We start from the raw sequence: 20,326 nt of genomic DNA on the forward strand, positions 1-20,326 counted from the left end.
CCAAAGACCCTAAAAAAAATTCTCTCCTAGGATAATTGGTATGATTTTAAAATTATAGTCTTTCCAGAAAACTGTGGCTTCTGGTACCTCCTTGGGGCTTCTGCGGAATGGAGCCTTGCAGGAGACCAAAAGCCACATGCTGTAAACTGGGTTTTGTTTGGCTCAATATCCTTTAGGCCTCATGGCCCTCATTTACTCTCCCCACCAATTTCATATTACTGGGTGGTAAACTCACCATATTCTGGCTGCTCTTTGGTTTCAAAAGTCCGGTGGCCTGGGGCCGGACGGTCCCACCCCCTGGGGGTGTTGAGGGAGTTGCTGTCGTCTGAGGTACTGTCGTACTTGTAGTCCTGGTCCCCACTGTTTGTCCTGGCCAAGGACAAGGACCTCTGCCACCAGGCCTGCCAGTCGGGGGCCGGCACTGACCAGCTGGGCTTATTCTCCGGATGCTGATCTTTATCTGCTTCAGAGTCAGGACCGTCGACCACCTCTATGGTGACCTGAAGAATTCAGAACAGGCCGGGGTCAATGTGGAGTCAACAGCTCCAAGTTACGTGATCCTTGGAAGAAAGTCTGAGAAGGCAGAGGGAACTGATGGACACAACCCTCAGGAAGGAATGCTGAGCTCGCAGGGAGGCATGGTCCAAATGAATTTCAGCACTAGATGGGACGTGGCCTTGGGTCGGGAGAAGACAGTCCATCAGGAGGGTCCCTGACTTACTGATGACCAAATCGGTGAGAAGCCTTTCATTCAAGTAGCCAGCATGGACTGCATGTGTTCTTCAAGAGACTCTAGAATAATCATAATGAAGCGTAACGCTTGTTGAATGCAAAATCTTCCCCAGTGCTATTCTAAAAGCTCCGTCAATATTACTTTTTTTAACTCTCAACAACATCCCATCCCTGCATGTGTGTGCCACACTTCCCACCAAGAGGTGGAGTCTACTTCTCCCTGGCGTGCAATGGGTAGGAACAGAATGGTGATAGGTCTTAAAAGGTCTTGCAGCTTCTATTTTCATTCTCTTGGAGTGTTCCAATCACTACATAAGCTAGCTCAGCCTAGACCACTGCATGCATAGAGACCACATAAAGGGCCATGTGGAAGGGAGCCACGGCACCTCAGCCATGTCCAGCCCCAAGGCCCTGGCCATGTGAGCCATCCATGTGGGTCCTTCAGCCCAAGGTGGGCCACCCATGCTACCGCCACATGGAGCCGAGACAAGCTCTGCTGGCTGAGCACTGCTCAAATTCGTGACCACAATCATCTGATGGTCATGGCTGCAAGCTATTAAATTTTGGGTGGTGGCTAGACAGCAACAGGTAGCTTTTTACAGGCAGGGAAAACTGGCACACAAACACATTAACAACTAGCAGAAAGTGACAGAGCTAGTAAGTGGCTGACATGGGGAATCTGGTTCCAGAGCCCTTGTGTTTTAGCAACTTTGCCACACTGTCTCTTGAAAAGTGTTCCCTCAGGACTACAAGGGAGCAGAGGCCACAGGTGCTGGCCGGGCTGGTTGCCACAGGCTGCATCAAGATGTGAGCAAAGGGTCCTCAGGACCAGGCTGCCTCAGCTATGATTTTCACTCATCACCCAGTCCAGCCCCAGCCTGCACACTCCACAACCACCCCTCGGGGCAGAGCGGATAGTCCTGGAATCAAGGTTAGAACTTGTTCTCGGATTTATGGAGCCTAGTTTTGCTGTCTGTCATGGAGCTGGAAGAATGCAGCTTGTTGGCTCTGAGAGACAATCAATGTAGAGAAACTTGTTTAAAAAACATAATAAAAGTCTCCTTGGGTTCCTTTGGCCATCACATAGCTCTTGCAACACCCCCTGGATGAGTTATGTGCAAATGAATCAGAAACATGCGCTCCAAGTAATCAGCGCAAGATGTACCGGGCAGATGCGTTTCCAGTTTTGCTCTAACCTGACATCTGAGAGGGCTGCCGAGATGCTCTGCCAAATTGCACTGGGGTGTGCCCATCGTGGAGACAAATAGACCCTTCCTTTTGTGTAAGGAAAAGGAAAGTTTGAATTCTGCTCACTTTGCCATTCAAAGGAAATTGCTCTGCCTGTGGTAGGCCTGGGCTGTGGTTTTGTGCAGTCCAGTCATCTGACCAGGAGGGTGACCTTCGATCCCAGAATCCACTCAGGCAGTCCAATTGCCTTTCTCCTTTGTTGTGGGATGCTTCGGAGGGCACCACTAGCTTTATCCCACCATTACCCCAGTCTTACAGGCATCCCTTTACATGTTTATAAATAATTATGGAGCTTTTCAGTAAGCAACCCACCTGCAAAAAAAAAAAAGGGGAGAAAAGGACTGCATCAGACATTTTGTGTCATTGCTGTTTGCTGGAAGGGGTGGTTGCTGGAGAGTAACGGTAACCGGGATCCACACAGAACCTTGGAGGAACAAATAGTGGAGGAATGGACAGCTGGGTGGTGCAGAACCAAGCCAGCAGTGGCAGGGTGGTGCTGTAACCTTTCTCCTCTGTAGCCCCATCTCCTCTGCCTGAAGATAGAACAACTGAACTGCAACAATTGTCTGCAAGGCTATTAAGGGTCTTGGAGGGAAGAGGCTGCCAAGAGCCAGGGAAGCCTGCAATTATGGTAATGAAATCAGTCTCTGGGTAGGAGATAAGGGAGAATGTACCCAACAGTCTTGGTATTCCATTTGTATTCAGACTGGAGTCAAAGGGATTGCTTAAACAAAACGTGCCCTGCAATTTCTCCAAGCTGGGAATAAAACAATTTCGTGTTTCAAGCTATTACCGTCAATACGATTTTTTTTCCTCTCCCCAGTTGCTGCTCAGATCCAAACAAAATAGATTTGTTGCCGGGCCAGGCAATGAGTAGCAAAATACAAATTTACTCCAAAAGCTATATCAATGACTAAATCTCCACACTTAGAGGTTTCTTTTTCCCTTTAATTGCTAGCCACTGCTCCAACTGAATTAAAAACAAAACAAAAAACAAAAAATAAACAAATCTTAAGACCCACCCTTTCCATTGGTTAGCAAAGTGGAAACCTCACACTCATAATCAAAAGAAGAAATCTAGCCCTGAGCCTGAAGTTTCATAGGCATCCAATTAAAGAGACTTAATGAGCCTGGTCAAGGACTTTCAAATGGTAGGGATTAGTGTTATATTTCCTGTGGCTCTCATTCTATTTCCATTTTTCTTTTTTTTTTAGGTCAAAGCATCCTTTGATAAAGACATCTTGAACAATAATCGATATGATAAACCCTCTATGTGGGAGTGAGCACAGCATATTTCCAAGATTTTACCACCCTCTCTCATCCTTAATACACGTAATTGAAATGTCACCATAGATTTGTTTCTTCTTCTTTTTCCTCACCACAAATCAAGATGGTAAAAGAAAGAGAACTCTTTCACAAGTCTAAAGTCCAACTTCTGATAGAATATCCCCAACTCCAAGACAGTCCACAATAGATGCCAATTTGAAGAATTCTGTCCAAAATCAGGAAAATGAGAATGAGATCCAATGTACCTTGATTAGCTTTCCTTCTCTTGAGAGTTGATACTTTTATTAGAAAGTATACTCTATACTCTTGCTCTGAAATGCACTTTCCATAGAGAAACTAACACCATTCTAGTGATAAACAGAGGCCACGTCCTTCAAACCCAGGGGAGTCTTCTTGCTTGTTGGTCCTCTGAGCCTCAAAAGCTGAGGGGACCAGGTAGGTGTGGGTAGGTGTTTCCCAGAGAGGAAGATGATTTCTTTCCTCAGGAGCACAGAGAGTGCAGGGACACAGCTCCAGCAAAGGTTTTGGATCCAGACCCTGCTGTATCCCCCTTCCTTGACAACTGCCACAGAATGAACACAAAATGGACCAGCAAGATACAAAATCATCCCCTCTTAGATGCATTGACACTCTAAAAACAACTGTGGCAATCCTAGCTAACTGTAGTCAATGCTTTGGGACCATGCTTGCCCAAATTTTATCTGTGCTACACAACTTAGACCCAATTTTCAGGCACAGACACTGGCTTAGAGAATTCGAGTTCCAAAAGGTAAACATCAGGGAAGGTGGAGAGTGAGTCTCAAAACCAGAGCTTTTGATTCTCAGTTATTTTTAATACACCATTTCCTCTGTCATCATCATCCCCAATATCATCACCAACCAGCATCTACCAGTTCTGGGAAGCTTACCCTGTGCTAAGAGCTTCATGTCGATGCTCTTATTCAATTCTCATAGACAGTCAGACTTAAGTGCAGTGTTATACAACATAGCTACTCACAGGTAGTAGTATCATTACTGAGATTCAGAGAGGGCCAGTGACCCACATAAGGCTACAGAGATGAAGTCTGGCTGACTAAACGGTGGTACCTGATCTCAAACCCACGGCAGTCTGACTTTTTTTTTTTCCTTTGAGGCAGAGTCTTACTCTGTTGCCCTGGGTAGAGTATTATGGCGTCATCATAGCTCACAGCAACCTCAAACTCTTGGGCTCAAGTGATCCTCTTGCCTCAGCCTCCTGAGTAGTTGGGATTATAGGCATACACCACCAAATTTGGCTAATTTTTCTATTTTTAGTAGAAATGGAGTCGCACTCTTGATCAGGCTGGTCTCGAACTCCTGAGCTCAAGCAATGCACCTACCACAGCCTCTTAGAGTGCTAAGATGACAGGCGTGAGCCACTGTGCCTGGCCGAAGTTGTGACATGTGACAGCAGAACCCACGATAATCTGAGCGGTCCAGGCTTTCCCCTGCAGGGGTATGGGTCTATGTCTTTGCATAGAAATTTCTTGGTTCTTACCCAGCCAGACTTCCTATTCCAAAAGCATCTTAGAGGAAAAAGAGGAGGAGAAATCAGAAGTAGGAGCACACATATCTATAGCCCTAGCTATCTCATCTTGTGGCATTCAAGAGGCCCAGGGCTATATGGCTATAAGTCTGTGCCAGGGAGAAAAGTCTTTATATAACCATTTGTAAGCCCATGTCAATGGAAGAAAAGAAATAAGTATATTGGTTGAAATGAATCCCAATCTTAGATTGATCCAAATAAGAGCCATATTGCTTGTGAATAGTGACCGTCCTGATAAACTGAAGCAGTGAGCCTAATAATAAGTTTATTTTAGAGATTTCTCTTTTTTCTCTGCTATCTGACCATCAGCTGCAGACTGAAAATATAGCCAAGGACACCAAAGTCTAAGTCTAACCTGTCCCTGAGGGATTTACTTTCTTTCCTGAATTATTTTGTTTCCCCCAATAAATATCAACTTCTTATATTGCTTTCAATTTCACATGAAGATTCAGTTCAGGGCTTTGAGGCCATTTCTTTCTATTTGGCATGTTGTTGCCTCCCACCCCCCACTCACTTCCACAGCCTGAAGCCAGTCTTAAAATAGTCTGATTCACTTGGGACAGAGACTGCCCCACCTCTAGGGGTTACAGAGCAGATGTTGGGGCCTTTATGAGGATCTCCCACCCTAAAAGTTAAGAAGGCCCAGAGAGACTTCTTGCCTAGGCCCTTGCACAGGCTCAGTGATGTCACTTTGGAAAGGTGAGGGCAGCTTCTGCAGAGGGACAGAAGCCCTGCCCTGGAGCGTGGGAAATGCTGTCAGAGCCTGGAGGGGTGGGACCCTCAGGAAGGGGAGTATTGAATTCTTGTCTGGCTCCCCAGCTCCAGCTTGGGATAACTAGGTGGGGGCAAGGCAGGTTGCCAGGGGAAGGGGCAGTTGAGGCGAGAGGCCCTGGCGGCGGAAGCTGACCCACTGATGGGCCCTTCACCTGTCTCCACTCTGCTACCCAGGCAGAGGGAATGCTTTGACGGCGCCCACAGTGACCAGCGGGGCTGTCTGCTTGGCTGAATCAGCCCTGTGTCAAACCAGTGGATTTCAACAAAAGAGCAGTGCTCTAAGGAAGGGGTGAGGGCTGCCAACACGGAAACCATCACCCCCTTTTAAAAAGCACCTTGTGTTTTAAAGGACCACCAGGGAACTGGTTTACTCAAGTGCAGTGGTGCATGGTGCTGCAGCATCTAGTGCTGTGTGTGTGTACACTTGCACACACACACACATGCAGATATAAGGCTGGGGCTCCCAGGGGTAGCAGATGCTTCATTCTTTCTTTGAACCTCTTTCTTAGTGACCAACACTAACTAACCTTCTGTCGTCTTCTAGAAACATAAGGCCAGAAATGCAACTCAATTTTCTTTTCTTTGGGACCAACAAACAATGTTATCAGATTAATAAACCGTTGCCTGCCCCACCCCTCTGTACTGCCCTTGGATAGTTAACAGGTGTATAAAGTACAGGTGGAATGACCTGCCTGGGCAGTGGGCAAAAAGCCAGTAGTGGCCTAGCCCTTCTGGGTTTTCAATTTTAAAGGTGGAGCTGCATCAAAGCCATCATGCCAATGACAAAGATGGGGAGCTGTGGCGAGCCTTTTACTCTTAGGAGTTATGACATCCAAAGGGCAACCCAAGAAAAATGTGGGGACCTCACAGGAGTAACCCTGTTCCTCTTCCCACCCTGTTCTTCAAGCATCTTTTACGGAAGCACCATCTGGAGGGAAATTTTTTAGTACCTGTGATGGGAAAGGTTTCAGACAAGTGAAGACAAAGCATTTGTTATGACTTTTCACCTGTTCTAAGTCTACACGAGCAGGTGGCTCAGGGGTTCAGAGAGATGAAGGCCAACCATTTGCATTCAGATCTTCTGTGAGACCTCTGTGATAGCTTGTAGGGAACTTGCAGACCTTCGGGCTGGGAACATCCACAGCCCAGTGCAGCCCTCTCATAACTCAACCTGCGCTTAATCCTCATCTTACTTGAGCTCTCTCTCCCCACACTGCAGTGCTGACAGTTCCATCTCCCCTCAGAAGGCAGGGCTGAATGCTCCACGGTGTTCCGCACCTCCCATGTGGCAAACAATACAGCGAGTTGTGATGAAAACTAAGTTGTCATTGGCTGTTCCACTGAGCTCATGCACGGTCTGTCATGTGGGCTGGACAGGGCTCAGCGCTTGGTGGCTGTCCCTCTAATTTTTTGTTTTGTGGGGAAAGGAATCTGGGGTTCTCAGTTCTGTGGCTGCCAACTGCCTTTACACCACTGTTCTTCTCTAACATTTAAGTATTAATAATATATATAGTTCTTTGAGACAGAGTCTTATTCTCTTGCCCCCAGTAGAGTCCTGTGGCATCATAGCTCACAGCAACCTCAAACTCTTGGGGTCAGGCAATCCTCTTGCCTCAGCCTCCCAAGTACTTGGGACTACAGGTGCCTGCCATAATGCCTGGCTGTTTTTTTCTATTTTTTAGTAGAGATTGGCTCTTGCTTTTGCTCAGACTGGTCTCAAACTCCTGAACTTAAGTAATCTACCTGCTTTGGCCTCCCAGAGTGCTAGGGTAAGTATTAAAAATATTTTTTAAAGACCCAAGTTCTGTGTAGGGGAGTGGGGATTTCCAGACTGACAGATTCATCTGAGAGAGAGAATTGTGATCCTGAGAAGTTCTGCTTGTGATCCTGAAACTGGGTTCTGGAGTTGAGCATGAGGCACCCAGTAACTCTTCAACAAAGGAACACTCCCTGGGCAGCCAGGCATTTTCCTGGAACTGCACATTAGTAATTCTGAAACCTACTGCACTAACAGATCGGTGCTCAGCATTGTGCTCTGCAAATGCCACTTGCTGCCCCTGAATCAAACATGAGCCACAGCAAGCTGAAGAGTATGCTGGGCATGGCCTAAGCACCCTTGGGATGAGGGCTGTGTGTGGGCTAGGCACCCTTGGGATGAGGGCTGTCTGGGGGCCAGGTGCCATTAGTATGAGGGCTGTCTGGGGGCTAGGTGCCCTTGGGATGTGGACTGTCTGGGGGCTAGGTGCTGTTGCAATGAGGGATGTGTGTGGGCTAGGCACCCATGGGATGAGGGATGCGTATGGATTAGGCACCCATGGGATGAGGGATGTGTGTGGGCTAGGCACCCTTGGGATGAGGGATGTGTGTGGGCTAGGCACCCTTGGGATGAGGGCTGTGTGTGGGCTAGGCACCCTTAGGATGAGGGCTGTCTGTGAGCTAGGCGCCCTTGGGATAAGGGCTGTCTGGGGGCTAGGCACTCTTGGGATGAGGGCTGTCTAGAGTCTAGGCGCCCTTGCGATGAGGGATATGTGTGGGTTAGGCACCCATGGGATGAGGGATGTGTGTGGGCTAGGCACCTTTGGGATGAGGGCTGTCTGGGGGCTAGGCATCCTTGGAATGAGGGCTGTCTGGGGGCTAGGCGCCCTGGGGATGAGGGCTGTCTGGGGGCTAGTTGTCCTTGGGATGAGGGATGTGTGTGGGCTAGGCACCCTTGGGATGAGGGTTGTGTGTGGGCTAGGCACACTCAGGATAAGGGCTGTGCGTGGGCTAGGCGCCCTTGGGTTGAGGGCTGTCTGTGGACTAGGCGCCCTTGGGATGAGGGCTGTCTGGGGGCTAGTTGTCCTTGGGATGAGGGATGTGTGTGGGCTAGGCACCCTTGGGATGAGGGTTGTGTGTGGGCTAGGCACACTCAGGATAAGGGCTGTGCGTGGGCTAGGCGCCCTTGGGTTGAGGGCTGTCTGAGGGCTAGGCGCCCTTGGGATGAGGGCTTTCTAGGGGCTAGGTGCCCTTGGAATGAGAGATGTGTGTGGGTTAGGCACCCTTGGGATGAGGGCTGTCTGGGAGCTAGGCACCCTTGGGATGAGGGCTGTCTGGGGGCTAGACACCCTTGGGATGAGGGCTGTCTTGGGGCTAGGCACCCTTGGGATGAGGGATGTGTGTCGGCTAGTCGTCCTTGGGATGAGGGCTCTGTGTGGGCTAGGCACCCTTGGGATGAGGGTTGTGTATGGGCTAGGCACCCTCGGGATAAGGGTTGTGTGTGGGCTAGGCACCTTTGGGTTGAGGGCTGTCTGGGGATTAGGTGCCCTTGGGATGAGGGCTTTCTGGGGGCTAGGTGCCCTTGGGATGAGAGATGTGTGTCGGCTAGGCACCCTTGGGATGGGGGCTGTCTGGGGGCTAGTCATCCTTGGGATGAGGGATGTGTGTCGGCTAGGCACCCTTGGGATGGGGGCTGTCTGGGGGCTAGTCATCCTTGGGATGAGGGATGTGTGTCGGCTAGGCACCCTTGGGATGGGGGCTGTCTGGGGGCTAGTCATCCTTGGGATGAGGGATGTGTGTCGGCTAGGCACCCTTGGGATGGGGGCTGTCTGGGGGCTAGTCGTCCTTGGAATGAAGGCTCTGTGTGGGCTAGGCACCCTTGGGATGAGGGTTGTGTATGGGCTAGGCACCCTCGGGATAAGGGCTGTGTGTGGGCTAGGCACGTTTGGGTTGAGGGCTGTCTGGGGATTAGGTGCCCTTGGGATGAGGGCTTTCTGGGGGCTAGGTGCCCTTGGGATGAGAGATGTGTGTCGGCTAGGCACGCTTGGGATGGGGGCTGTCTGGGGGCTAGTCATCCTTGGGATGAGGGCTCTGTGTGGGCTAGGCACCCTTGGAATGAGGCATGTGTGTGGGCTAGGCATCTTTGGGTTGAGGGCTCTCTGGGGGCTAGGCATCCTTGGGATGAGGGATGTGTGTGGGCTAGGCACCCTTGGGATGAGGGCTGTGTGTGGGCTAGGTGCCCTTGGGATGAGGGCTGTCTGGGGGTTAGTCTTCCTTGGGATGAGGGATGTGTGTGGGGTAGGCACCCTTGGGATGAGGGTTGTGTGTGGGCTAGGCACTCTTGGGATAAGGGCTGTGTGTGGGCTAGGCACCCTTGGGATGAGCTGTCTGGGGGCTAGGTGCCCTTGGGATGAGAGATGTGTGTGGGCTAGGCACCCTTGGGATGGGGGCTGTGTGCGGACTAGGCACTCTTGGGATGGGGGCTGTGTTTGGGCTAGGTGCCCTTGTGATGAGGGCTGTGTGTGGGCTAGGCGCCCTTGGGATGAGGGCTGTCTGGTTTGGAGCCATACAAATCTTTAAACATTGGCTTGGCGCCCGTGGTTCAAGGGGCTAAGGCGCCAGCCATATACACCTGAGCTTGCCGTCTGGAATCCAGCCCGGGCTGCCAAACAACAATGACGGCTTTAACCAAAAAATAACCAGGCACTCTGGCGGGTGCCTGTAGTCCCAACTATTTGGGAGGCAGAGGCAGGAGAATCACTTGAGCCCAGGAGTTGGAGGTTGCTGTGAGCTGCGATGCTATAGCACTCTACCTAGGGAGATAGCTTGAGGCTCTGTCTCAAAAAAAAAAAAAAAAAAGAAGGAAATAAAATTAAAAAAAAAAATCTCTAAACACACAGAGGAAGCGCTGATGCACAGCACTCTGGAGCCATGGTATAAAGACATCCTTGTCTTTTGTTCTGGCCAATCTGTACCTCTCCCAAGTGGACATATTTCTGTTTATCAGAGAGCCGCATGGCTAGTTCCTCAAGAGGGACATTGGAACCAAAGACTTGTTTTTCTAATTAATCAGAACAATATAAGATTTAGTGGAAATATTAATGGGAGCATGCAGTGATGTCTGAGTATAGGTTGCCAATGAATGTCTTCACTTCTGTGCCATCCATGGAACCTTGCCCCACTTCCCCCATTGGTTGAGGTCTGCCCATCTCGGGACATCATGCTTTTCCTCCATTTGTCTCCATGACCCCTCTGGCGCTGTCTCATGTACTAGCTGGGATCTTCACACTTCCTGGAGGGAATAGGCTTTAGATCTCTTAATTTCTCATCACCTAATGCAGTGTTTTAAATCCAGCAGGAACTGGTTGATGTCTTCTAAGTTGTGTTCTCAGCAGTGGTTGACACCGGTGTTAGGAACAAAACAACTTGGTCAAAGAAACCTGATCTAAAACTGTACCATGCAGACAGAGAGTGTTAATCTGGAGAGAGAGAGAGAGAGAGAGAGAGAGAGAGAGAGAATGAGAATGTAATTAAGGAGCAAGTTCTCTGAGGCCAGATTCAGGAACTTTCTTTTTTTTTTTTTTGTTTTTTAGGAACTTTTTGCTATGTAAGCTAATTTACATTTGGTGCAGAGAGAAAGACTAAGGAAAAGCTTCCCCTTCACAAGTGAAAATAATAGAGAACAAAGCTTAAAAAAAAAAAAATGGAAGCAGGCACATGAGGACAGTAGTTGGGTAGGAGTTGGGCTGCCCAAGGGGGTGAGCCTCTCAGTAATTTGGGGGAAGAAATGGAGGGAGGTACAAGCAACATCCAAACTAGAAGTTTGTCTTTAAACCAGATTGGTGGGGGAAGTATACTTGGGAGCCTGAGACACTGGATTTGAGCCCCACAACTACTGCTTACTAGCCACGTATCCTTGGGTAAACTGAATAGTAACTTCTTGAGGACCTGTTGCATTATGGACAGTATTTTCAAAACGACATGTGCTTTGTCTCCATCAGGAGGATGGTGGGAGGGTCAAATCAGATCCACATTTGCTTTGTAATATATTATGAGCTATTTCAGTGTAGATGAGAGTTATTATTTTCCATCTCAGTTATCTAAATTCCCATTTCCTTTGCTTAACCCAATCCCCTTTTAGACAAAGGTATTCATCTCTCCCCTAGGAGCTTCTATTCTCATATTGCTTCCTCTTATAAATTTTTTTTTTGTCAATCATTTACATTTTAGAGTAACTGAAGCTTGTCACCTGGTGAAGGAATTTCTGGTGTTCAAGGCCACCCAGAGAGAGGCATTAAGAGAAGGTGCCTTCCTGAGGGCTCTGGAATCACACTACGGTTTGCCTGGTCAATTCAAACGTCAGAGTGGCCCTTTATACTGATTACTACATCAAATTCAGGGCATACTATTTTGTTTTGTTTTTATATTGAAATCAGGGTGTCTGACTGAATTTATATTGAATTCAGGGTGTCTCTGAAATCAGGGTGTATCTTAGAACTCTTGGTGTGTCCTACTTTAATGATCTGTGATTTCTTCTTGTGAATGGTTCACAAAATAATGAATCTCACAATCAAGGGTGTGATGGAGATTAAATGTAACCTTGTTCTTGTGGGGATCACATGATCATAACCAGGAATCATTAAGAGGTTAAGAGGAAAAGTGAGGTAAGACTGCAGTTTCCATTGGAATCAGATCAAGAAACAAAAGATGGACTGTTGCATTGTCTTTTACTTTCCAGCTGCTGAGAATTACCTGGATGTTCGGATTCTGTCCATTAATATCCACTTTGGAAAGATCTGGAAAGTTTGGTAGATCCAGGAGAAAGGATCTGGGGCCATCTCTTTGCAGTGAAGGGTGCCCAGTCTCTTGGAAGTGCTGTCTAGGGAAGGGCTGGTGCTTAGCCTGGTGCTCTGGATGCTCTCCTGGTGCTCCCTTGGAGAGAGAAAAGCTGGTTTCCAATGTGGAGTCACTTTCCAAGTTGAGGTTATTCTACAACAAACAAGTAAACAAACAAATGTTAAGGAGACACATGGTGAAAAAATGTTCCTCCCCACAATAGTTCATTACATTCAGGAGCAAGGACAATTTCAGCGGCTGGAATTAAGCCAGCATGGTATTCCCAACACGTTTTGCTACCCCATGGTTTAGTTTCTCCATAATGAGTTAATGAGTTATTGGCTATCTATTAAGCATAAAAGCAAATAAAAATTAAAATGCTATTTTGAAGGACAATAGATGCTCCTTTAAAATTGGAGCACAATTACGTTTTCCTTCTCACAACTTCAATGGATTAATTATCCTGGCTCTAGTTACAGCTCTAGTGTCCAGAGTTGGTTTCTTTGGTGTGTACCAAGGAGCTAAAGATCTGACCAAGCTGGATAACATACTTGAGGCAAATTGTGGATTATATCCATCTATCCATTTGTCTGTCCATATGTCCATCAATTCATTCATACATCCACCCATAAATCATCCCCCTGTCCATCTATCCATCCACCCATCCATCCATCCATTCATCTGTTCATCTGTCCATCCATCCATCTAGTCACAAATGCCAACCATATGCTAGGTACAGTAGATACAGCAAAAAACAAGATAGACATAGGAGTATTTTGGAGTATAGATGCAATTGGGGGAATGAACTATAAATACATAGATAAGTAAGATCATATCAGAGAGTAGTAACTATTGAGAAGAAAAGAAAGAAGATGATAGGTGACTGGGGAAAAACATTAGGTAGGTGTTCAGGGAGAGAAGGTAAAATTTGAGGCAAGATCTGAACAAGAGAAGGAGGCACTCTGCCATGATCTGGAGGAAGGATGTTCTAGCAAAGAGAAGAGCAAAAGGAATACCCAAGACCCAGGGTGGGAATGAACTTGGCTAATTTGAGAAACAGAATGGACAGTGAAGCTGGAGTAGAATGAAGGAGGGAAGAACCACATGCAATGAAGATGAAGGGGATAGCTGAAAGAAAAGTGACCAAAGGCCTTCTGAAATCTCATGCCTGTATTGGGAAAAGTGCAAGTCCATTGTTTTTTCCTAGCTAGTAAAAAATGTCTCTATTTAGCTGTCACCAGAGAACATTTTCCTAAGATTGAAGAGTGTACAAGTTGCTGGGCTCATTTCCCAAACCAGCCCTTCTTCCCCTCCTGTCCTGCACCCTGGCCCTCTCATTGGAGCCTCCCCCACTCCAGCCTTCAGGGATGGCATGTTCGTGTATACTGATGGAGGGAGAAACAGAGATTGAATTTCACCAGCATCTGGGTCAGTGGTTAATGCTCTTGTTATTCTTGGGCATGTTTTTGGGTTTGGGGGTGTATATTCCAGCACACTGTCTCCACAGGCACTCCCTGCCCCCTACCGCAATGCCTATGTCCAAGCCAGAAGGTTACAGCAGGTATCAAAACACTCATGACCCTGAGAACCCAAGGTCAGAGTACACAGCAGATACGTATCTTCTTAGAGAGCTAACCTGAGGGAACAGATTTTTATATATCCCCTTTCAAGAGGAATGGGATGGAAGAATAAACTCATCGATTCAGAGACCACCTTTGTGAATGTTCAAAGAGGCCAAGAGGAGGGTGGAGACGGAGACCACGTCTGCCTCCTCTTCGCAAGACACGGAGCCAGAGGGGAAAGCTGCTGTCTGCAGCGTGTGTGTGCTTGCCCTTCCTTTGGCTCAGGAGTTGTGGCTGGGGGCAGTGTCTCAGTTCACCTTTCCAGCCACCTCTCTGCCATGGTTTTTGTCTCCTGGCACATCCTAATAGAGGGAGTTGCCCTGACATTTTGAGGCATTACTCAGTGCAACAGAAGCCAAAAGTATTATTCTCTGGTTGAGTGCAGCACATGTAGGGGAGAGGGGAGAGAGGGATGAGTGTGCTAAATCTTTCCTCAACAAACACTTCCCTATCACATCTCAAAGGAGGGATAATTGAATGAAATTGTTCCCTTGCTTTCTTCCTTGGATCTCTAACCCTAAACTGTCCCCAGTGGTGTTAGGGAGGACAGTTGGATTCTCACGGAGAATTTCTTGTATAGGATTTAGGAAAATAAATCCCTGAAGGGGCCCAGAATTTGCTTCCCCAATAGCTTTAGGGACCCCTGTAAATCAAGCCCTAACTTCATTACAGCAGCTAAGCTATACTGCTAAATTGAGTTAAAAATGGAGTTCCCCTTCTTTTCCCCTATGTGGAAGTACTCTTTCTACTACTCAAACTTTATCTTACAAGAAGCAGTAGGAAATGTATTTTTGCTGTTTAACATTTTGCTTTGTTGTCTGAAAAAAAAAAACAAAAAAACTCTAAGGATTGAATCTGATTGATTTCTCCATCTGACTCTTGAATGTTTCCTGGTAGGAAATTTACCAGCACAGAGTGGTTCTGGGTTAGCCTCAGACTGTCTGTGACTCAGGGACCCTCCATGTAAAGCCAAGCAGATAATAAGGAGAGTCCTGTACCCTCCCAGCAGGATTCCCATCTAGGGTAACAAGGTTGGGTTGTGTTCACACATGAGAAGCATAGAGTTAGGGCTGTTGGCTGGGCAAGTCAGGCCACAAGTGCCTCTGCCGGGAATAGTCAGACTACCAGGGCTGAAGTATGTTTTGGCTTCAGTTATGCACATAGTTGTGATATTTCTCCATTTCTCCCCAGCTGCCCTGCCCCCTACCCCAGACAGACTCGGTTTTGTAAAGTGTTTGGAAGATGGGAAGTAATAAAGAAACGCTAATCACAATCTCTGAATACCTGAGTTACTCTTGTATCTTTCCCCAAACATATTTAACTAGAAACCTTGGCTCCTTGCAAGGGCATGCCGCCAAACCATTCAGAAACTGGAAGCCCTAGGATAAAGGAAGTGTGTCTAAGAATGGTCCATATAAAATGAAACTCCATTTTACTCAATCAATAACAAAAATTTGGGGTAGCCATTATTTTGATAATGTAGATTTTATTTTATTTTTTTTTGGTTCTTGGCCGGGATTGGGTTTGAACCCACCACCTTTGGTATATGGGGCCGGCACCCTACTCCTTGAGCCACAGGCACCACCCGATAATGTAGATTTTAAATCCAGGGCAGGACACAACAGGATGGATCTGCTATTGATGTAGGAAAAATCATTTTCCCATCTTTCTTAAAAGGGACACACTGTGTATCTTCCTTGCAGAGTCCTCCTTTGAGTCTTAATTCAGGGAATCTCTCTAGCCATCACTCACTTCACTCACTGAGTATTCCACTTAAATTATTCTAGCAGAGAGAAGCTTCTCAGGGGTGATGTCTCCCACTGCAGATTTAAATGGTTTATTTTCTACCCATATAAGCACATACTCTTATTGAAGACAATAGCTTAGGAAAGTCCAGGAATTTAAGAAAAGAAACATCTTTCTTCCCAAGCTGCTGTAGGAATCATTTTGCCTGAATGAAAGTCAAACACACAGAGCCTGCTCAGTTTAGGAAAGTATTTTTTTATCCACAGCGCACCCTTTGGTTGACCTTCGATCTGTGAGTTACCTTGACAGTAGTGTCACGTGAGTAGCAATGTTTCCCCTTGTGACTGTAAGTTTAGAGCTGTGACTACCAGTGAAAAGGAAAACAGAAGAACTAAAGGTATTATATGACTTATGCACAAGTGCAGGTCAACTGCTGAGGCCGGTGATCCATCTGGTCACATTACCCAGCTACTGTTTTACGTGTCCTATTTTGTGTGTAGCTCCTATTTCCCCCATTATTTTAGAAACTATTCTAAATAGGAAGAGTAATAAAAACACTATGCTCCTACAGCCTTAGATGGTAATCTTGTGGCAGACGTCCAAATTATCTATCCCAGGTCCATCCACCTCTTTTTCTTATGTGGTGTTTATTTCAGGTGGCAGTGTGGCCGGTTAAAACTATACTTCCCACATGGAGGAGATGAAACATATTCTTCTTAGCAAGTATTTCAAGAATGGAAGAAAAAGTATCCAATGTACTCAGCCCTACTATGAAACTAATTTGTACCTTTCATATGAAAGCTATAACCCAATTATAGCCCAAGAATATGGGGAAAGGGGAAAGGGAGGGGAGGGGAGAGAGGAGGGAGGGTGATTGGTGAGACCACACCTATGTGCATCTTACAAGGGTACATGTGAAACTTACTAAATGTAGAATATAAATGTCTCAACACAATAACTAAGAAAATGCGGTGAAGGCTATGTTAACCAGTTTGATGAAAATATTTTAAATTGTATATAAAAACAGCACATTGTACCCCATTGTACCTACATTAATGTATACAGCTATGATTTAATAAAAAAATTATTGTTCAAATAATGTACTTGGTCAAAATTAAATCCAATTTATGTGAGAAAAAAGAAAAAAAACCCAAATATACTTCCCAGCATCCACTGCAGCTGGGTATGACCATGTAACACAGTTTGCCCAATGAGGGGCAAGTTCCAGGGGGTTTAGACAGAACTGCTGAAAAGGAGGCAGATTTAGTTTCACTTATTGCCTTTCTCTCCTCCACCTTCTTCTGCCTCCAGTGAGGATATAGGGCTTGAGGTGAAAGGAGAAAGCCGGCAGATGTGAAGATGAAGGCTGTACTCTAAGCACAGCCGACTGGGAAGATGGTGGGCCTGGGTCCCTGATAGCACTGTAGAGCAGTCCTGCCAGTCCTGGAATGGTGATGATGCTCATAGTGTCAGTGCTAATATTAATGCTTATATCGACAACACTGCAGCACCGGTACCAATGTTCTCTCTCGTCAGTTGGTCTAATCTTAGAGCCATGGCAACCAATAAAAAAGTGAAGACCCCGGCTTAGCTAAGCAATTCTGTGTCGGGTTTTCTGTCCTTTGCAATTGAATGCGACCCCCAATTGACAGAAGTACTGACAGGACAGTTCATGAAACATTCTGGCAAGCATCACAGTGACAGCCAGGATCTGAACACTGTGTTCTGCTGCTAAGGGGCCTGCCTATTATCCTCTCCAAATCTGCTCTCTATCCTATTTTGTGCATTCAAAGAATCTTTTCTTCGTCTCAGCATCCACAGATAACATGTCTCAAATCTATTGCTCAATGTGTGCTATAAACTGACCTCAAATACTATGACTAAACTTCAAGATTTAAAGTTTAAAACTTAAACAATTAAATTAAGTTTATAATTTAAAATGACCTCTGTCAGGTAATTTCAGTTTGTCTTCACTAAAAGGAATTAGAGCTCCTTGGACAAATGGCCGAGTCTAGATCTTGGGCAAGGAATAAAGATGAGTTTGGGATACTTTGCTGTGCTGGGAAGCAATGAATCTTTCTATGATTAACAAAGTCCTCTTGAAAGAACTCAGGAGCCAGCTTAACGGGACCCGATTGCTCAAAGATTAGACAGTTTGGGTGTCAAAAAAAGAAAAGAAAAGAGATTGTACCCTGACTGATACACATTGAATCTATGAAATCCTATGATGGTCCTCACAAGAAAGGGAAAGTCAGAAAAACTACAGTCACCATTTGAGGTAGGTATTATATAAAACTCCTTATTTTGAAAATTGATATTACAGTGAAAGAAATATTTTCCTGAGGAAGTAATGTTTCAGCTGAGACTGAAGAGCAAATAAAAGTTAAGCAGGTGAAACAGAGGTGCTGAGAGGTGGTCCAGGAGCACTGCAGCCCTGGCAGGGGACTCTCAGAGGACTGGCAGGCCTTCGGAGCTGGAATAGAGGAGGTGTTATGATCAGGGGCACCCTGCTGTCCTCATATGAGTTAAATATTATACATGTCAGGTCCTACATACAGGGATCTCAGCCACCAGCCTTGGGTCCGTGAGCTGTCTATCCAACTGTGTTGTGACTTTCCTCTAGGGTTCCACCTCTCTGGTGCCATTCTCCAGGGCGTTTGCTGAGGCTGGATGGTGTTGGCGTCTCCTCCCTCCTCTTTCTGTCATTGTCTGGCCCTGAATGGCCCTGGGAAAGCTCTGCTGAGATGAATTATGAAAAGGAAATCTCTCACCTGTGGGCTGGGCGCAGTTTCTAAGATGACAAACTCAGACACCTTAATTATTTGTATCCTTTACACTGAGGATATCATTGGTCCAAGGCGATGGGTCCAACCATTGCCTCCAGCCACCACAGAGCTGGAGCTGCTCATTTTGGCTGTCCTCGTGACCAAGGGGGTTGGCCATAGCAACCCCAAGGGTCAGAGTGGTCAGGAAGGCCAGAGATTTCAGCTGGACACTTGGCACAGGCAGACGAATATAAAAGAGAAGGAATGGGGTTCTTTGGACCATCCAGCCACAGGGCAAATTAGGATGATCACCCTGAGCGGGGAGAGAAAGCTGTGGAAATGGGTGGTGGAGCCACTTTCGCAATGTGCTAAGCATCATGGTCCTAGTTTGCAAATAGCCACCTATCCTGTTCCACAGATGTCAACCAAAGGCTGGCATGTGAAAAACAGAACTGCTTTGACAGCTTCCAGGACTGCCAGAAGAGGCACAAACTAGTAACAAATTGTGGCTGTCTAGGACACTTTCAGTGCTTTTTCTTTTTAAGGCAAAAACTGGTAACTATTCCTAGATTAACACAACCAGGAAGACTTCTCGGAGGCAGACTGGATGGCAAATTTCTGGACGGCAAAAACAGGCGGTATCTGCATCTCCCCCACCCCACTAACCCCAGTTGCATAAGCTCAGCGGGCACCCAGTAAGTACTGGTTGATGATAATGATGGCCATAGTTATCATTGGCTAACTAGGGCCTAGTTAGATTTTGTTTTAATTAGGCTCAGGCTACAGGCCTCATTACCCCTAATGTGGCTTTTATGTGGGATTCTAAAGAGAAAAAAATCCAGGAATCTTCTATTGAACATATTAAAGAAGATATTATTAGCAATGCGCTTGGTCTCATAGACTTTGAACAACAAACAACAGAGATTGTAATTAATGTCACTGCAGCCTGTCTCCTTAAAACATACTAACAATATAGCTAATTAGCAATATGTCCTCATTTGGGGCTGAACATCTGCATATTATTATCGACAATGCTTGTTTCCTTTTTCCAGATTAAAGAAGCCATACTGCACCCAGACATATGGCTGTGCTCCTTTCACATAAAACACTCCGTTTTCTTCTACTCACGATAAACACACTGGGCTTTATCTGTGCTGGGCATCGATTTTGTCTGGAACACTTCCACACATCTAAAAATAAGTTCAAGAATGCCACTGGTGGTATTTCAAAGGGAAGAGCAAAAGTTTTCCCATTTGGGGAGATAAAAAAATTAAAAGGCACACTGATTATCTTTCTGCATGACTGAGAAGCAAACACTCCTAGGGAGAGAAAACCAGGAGAATGAATGAGAAGAGTTTTAGACCCCAAAATCAGCTTTCTCAAGGGGGCACATTTGTTCCCAGTGCTCAGGAAAATGGATGGAGAACATCCTCCAAGGGGGTGGTGGAGGCTTGTTCTGTGACGTGCTGGGAAGAGGTAACCAGGATCTGCTGGAGAGAAAACGTGCATTGTGAATATGTGGACGCAGGCATCCAAGCTTGGCCGTCTTCTCCTCTTGCTCTGTCTATGATCATTCCCCTCCAGGCAGCAGGAACAGAGAAGATATCAATGCCCTATTTTACAGAAAGCATGAAAATGCAATGTCCCTTTTGAAACCATTCCTGGCTTCGTTCTTTGCTGGGGGACCCCGAGGACAGCCCCGGGAGCTAGTGCCACAGGCACATCATGTTTCAAGAATGCAGGAGTGTCACAGTCCTGCTTAGGAATGGGGCCTGCTGTTGAGAGTCTGACTAATAGCTGAGGAATCTCTAGTTATGGTGGCAGAATGTATCATAGGGATGTTTACTTTAGGGCTTGGGAGTGACCTTGCTTGTGATCACAGGCTTTAGTAGAAATGAAGAATGGTCAACTCACTGCACTTGGGCAGGGAGCTGGCTACACAGAGGCAGGCTGCCCCCACCCCCTGAGTCTTTCGTAACTGAAGGCTCTTGGGGCCA

At 46.5% G+C, this 20,326-nt stretch overlaps 1 protein-coding gene across 1 annotated transcript in view; it reads right to left on the bottom strand.

Moving 5' to 3' along the window:
* The window catches only part of ISM1 (isthmin 1), a 77,694-nt gene that overhangs the window by 18,365 nt on the left and 39,003 nt on the right, over positions 1-20,326 (bottom strand). The window contains exons 2-3 of the mRNA XM_053574494.1: positions 12,113-12,349; positions 236-500 (exon numbers count right to left, since the gene is read on the bottom strand). Of these exons, the coding sequence (XP_053430469.1) occupies positions 236-500; positions 12,113-12,349 (502 nt within the window). The remainder of the gene's footprint in view (positions 1-235; positions 501-12,112; positions 12,350-20,326) is intronic.

The sequence above is a fragment of the Nycticebus coucang genome, chromosome 21 (assembly GCF_027406575.1).
Source record: "Nycticebus coucang isolate mNycCou1 chromosome 21, mNycCou1.pri, whole genome shotgun sequence".
Classification (NCBI taxonomy): Eukaryota; Metazoa; Chordata; class Mammalia; order Primates; family Lorisidae; genus Nycticebus; species Nycticebus coucang.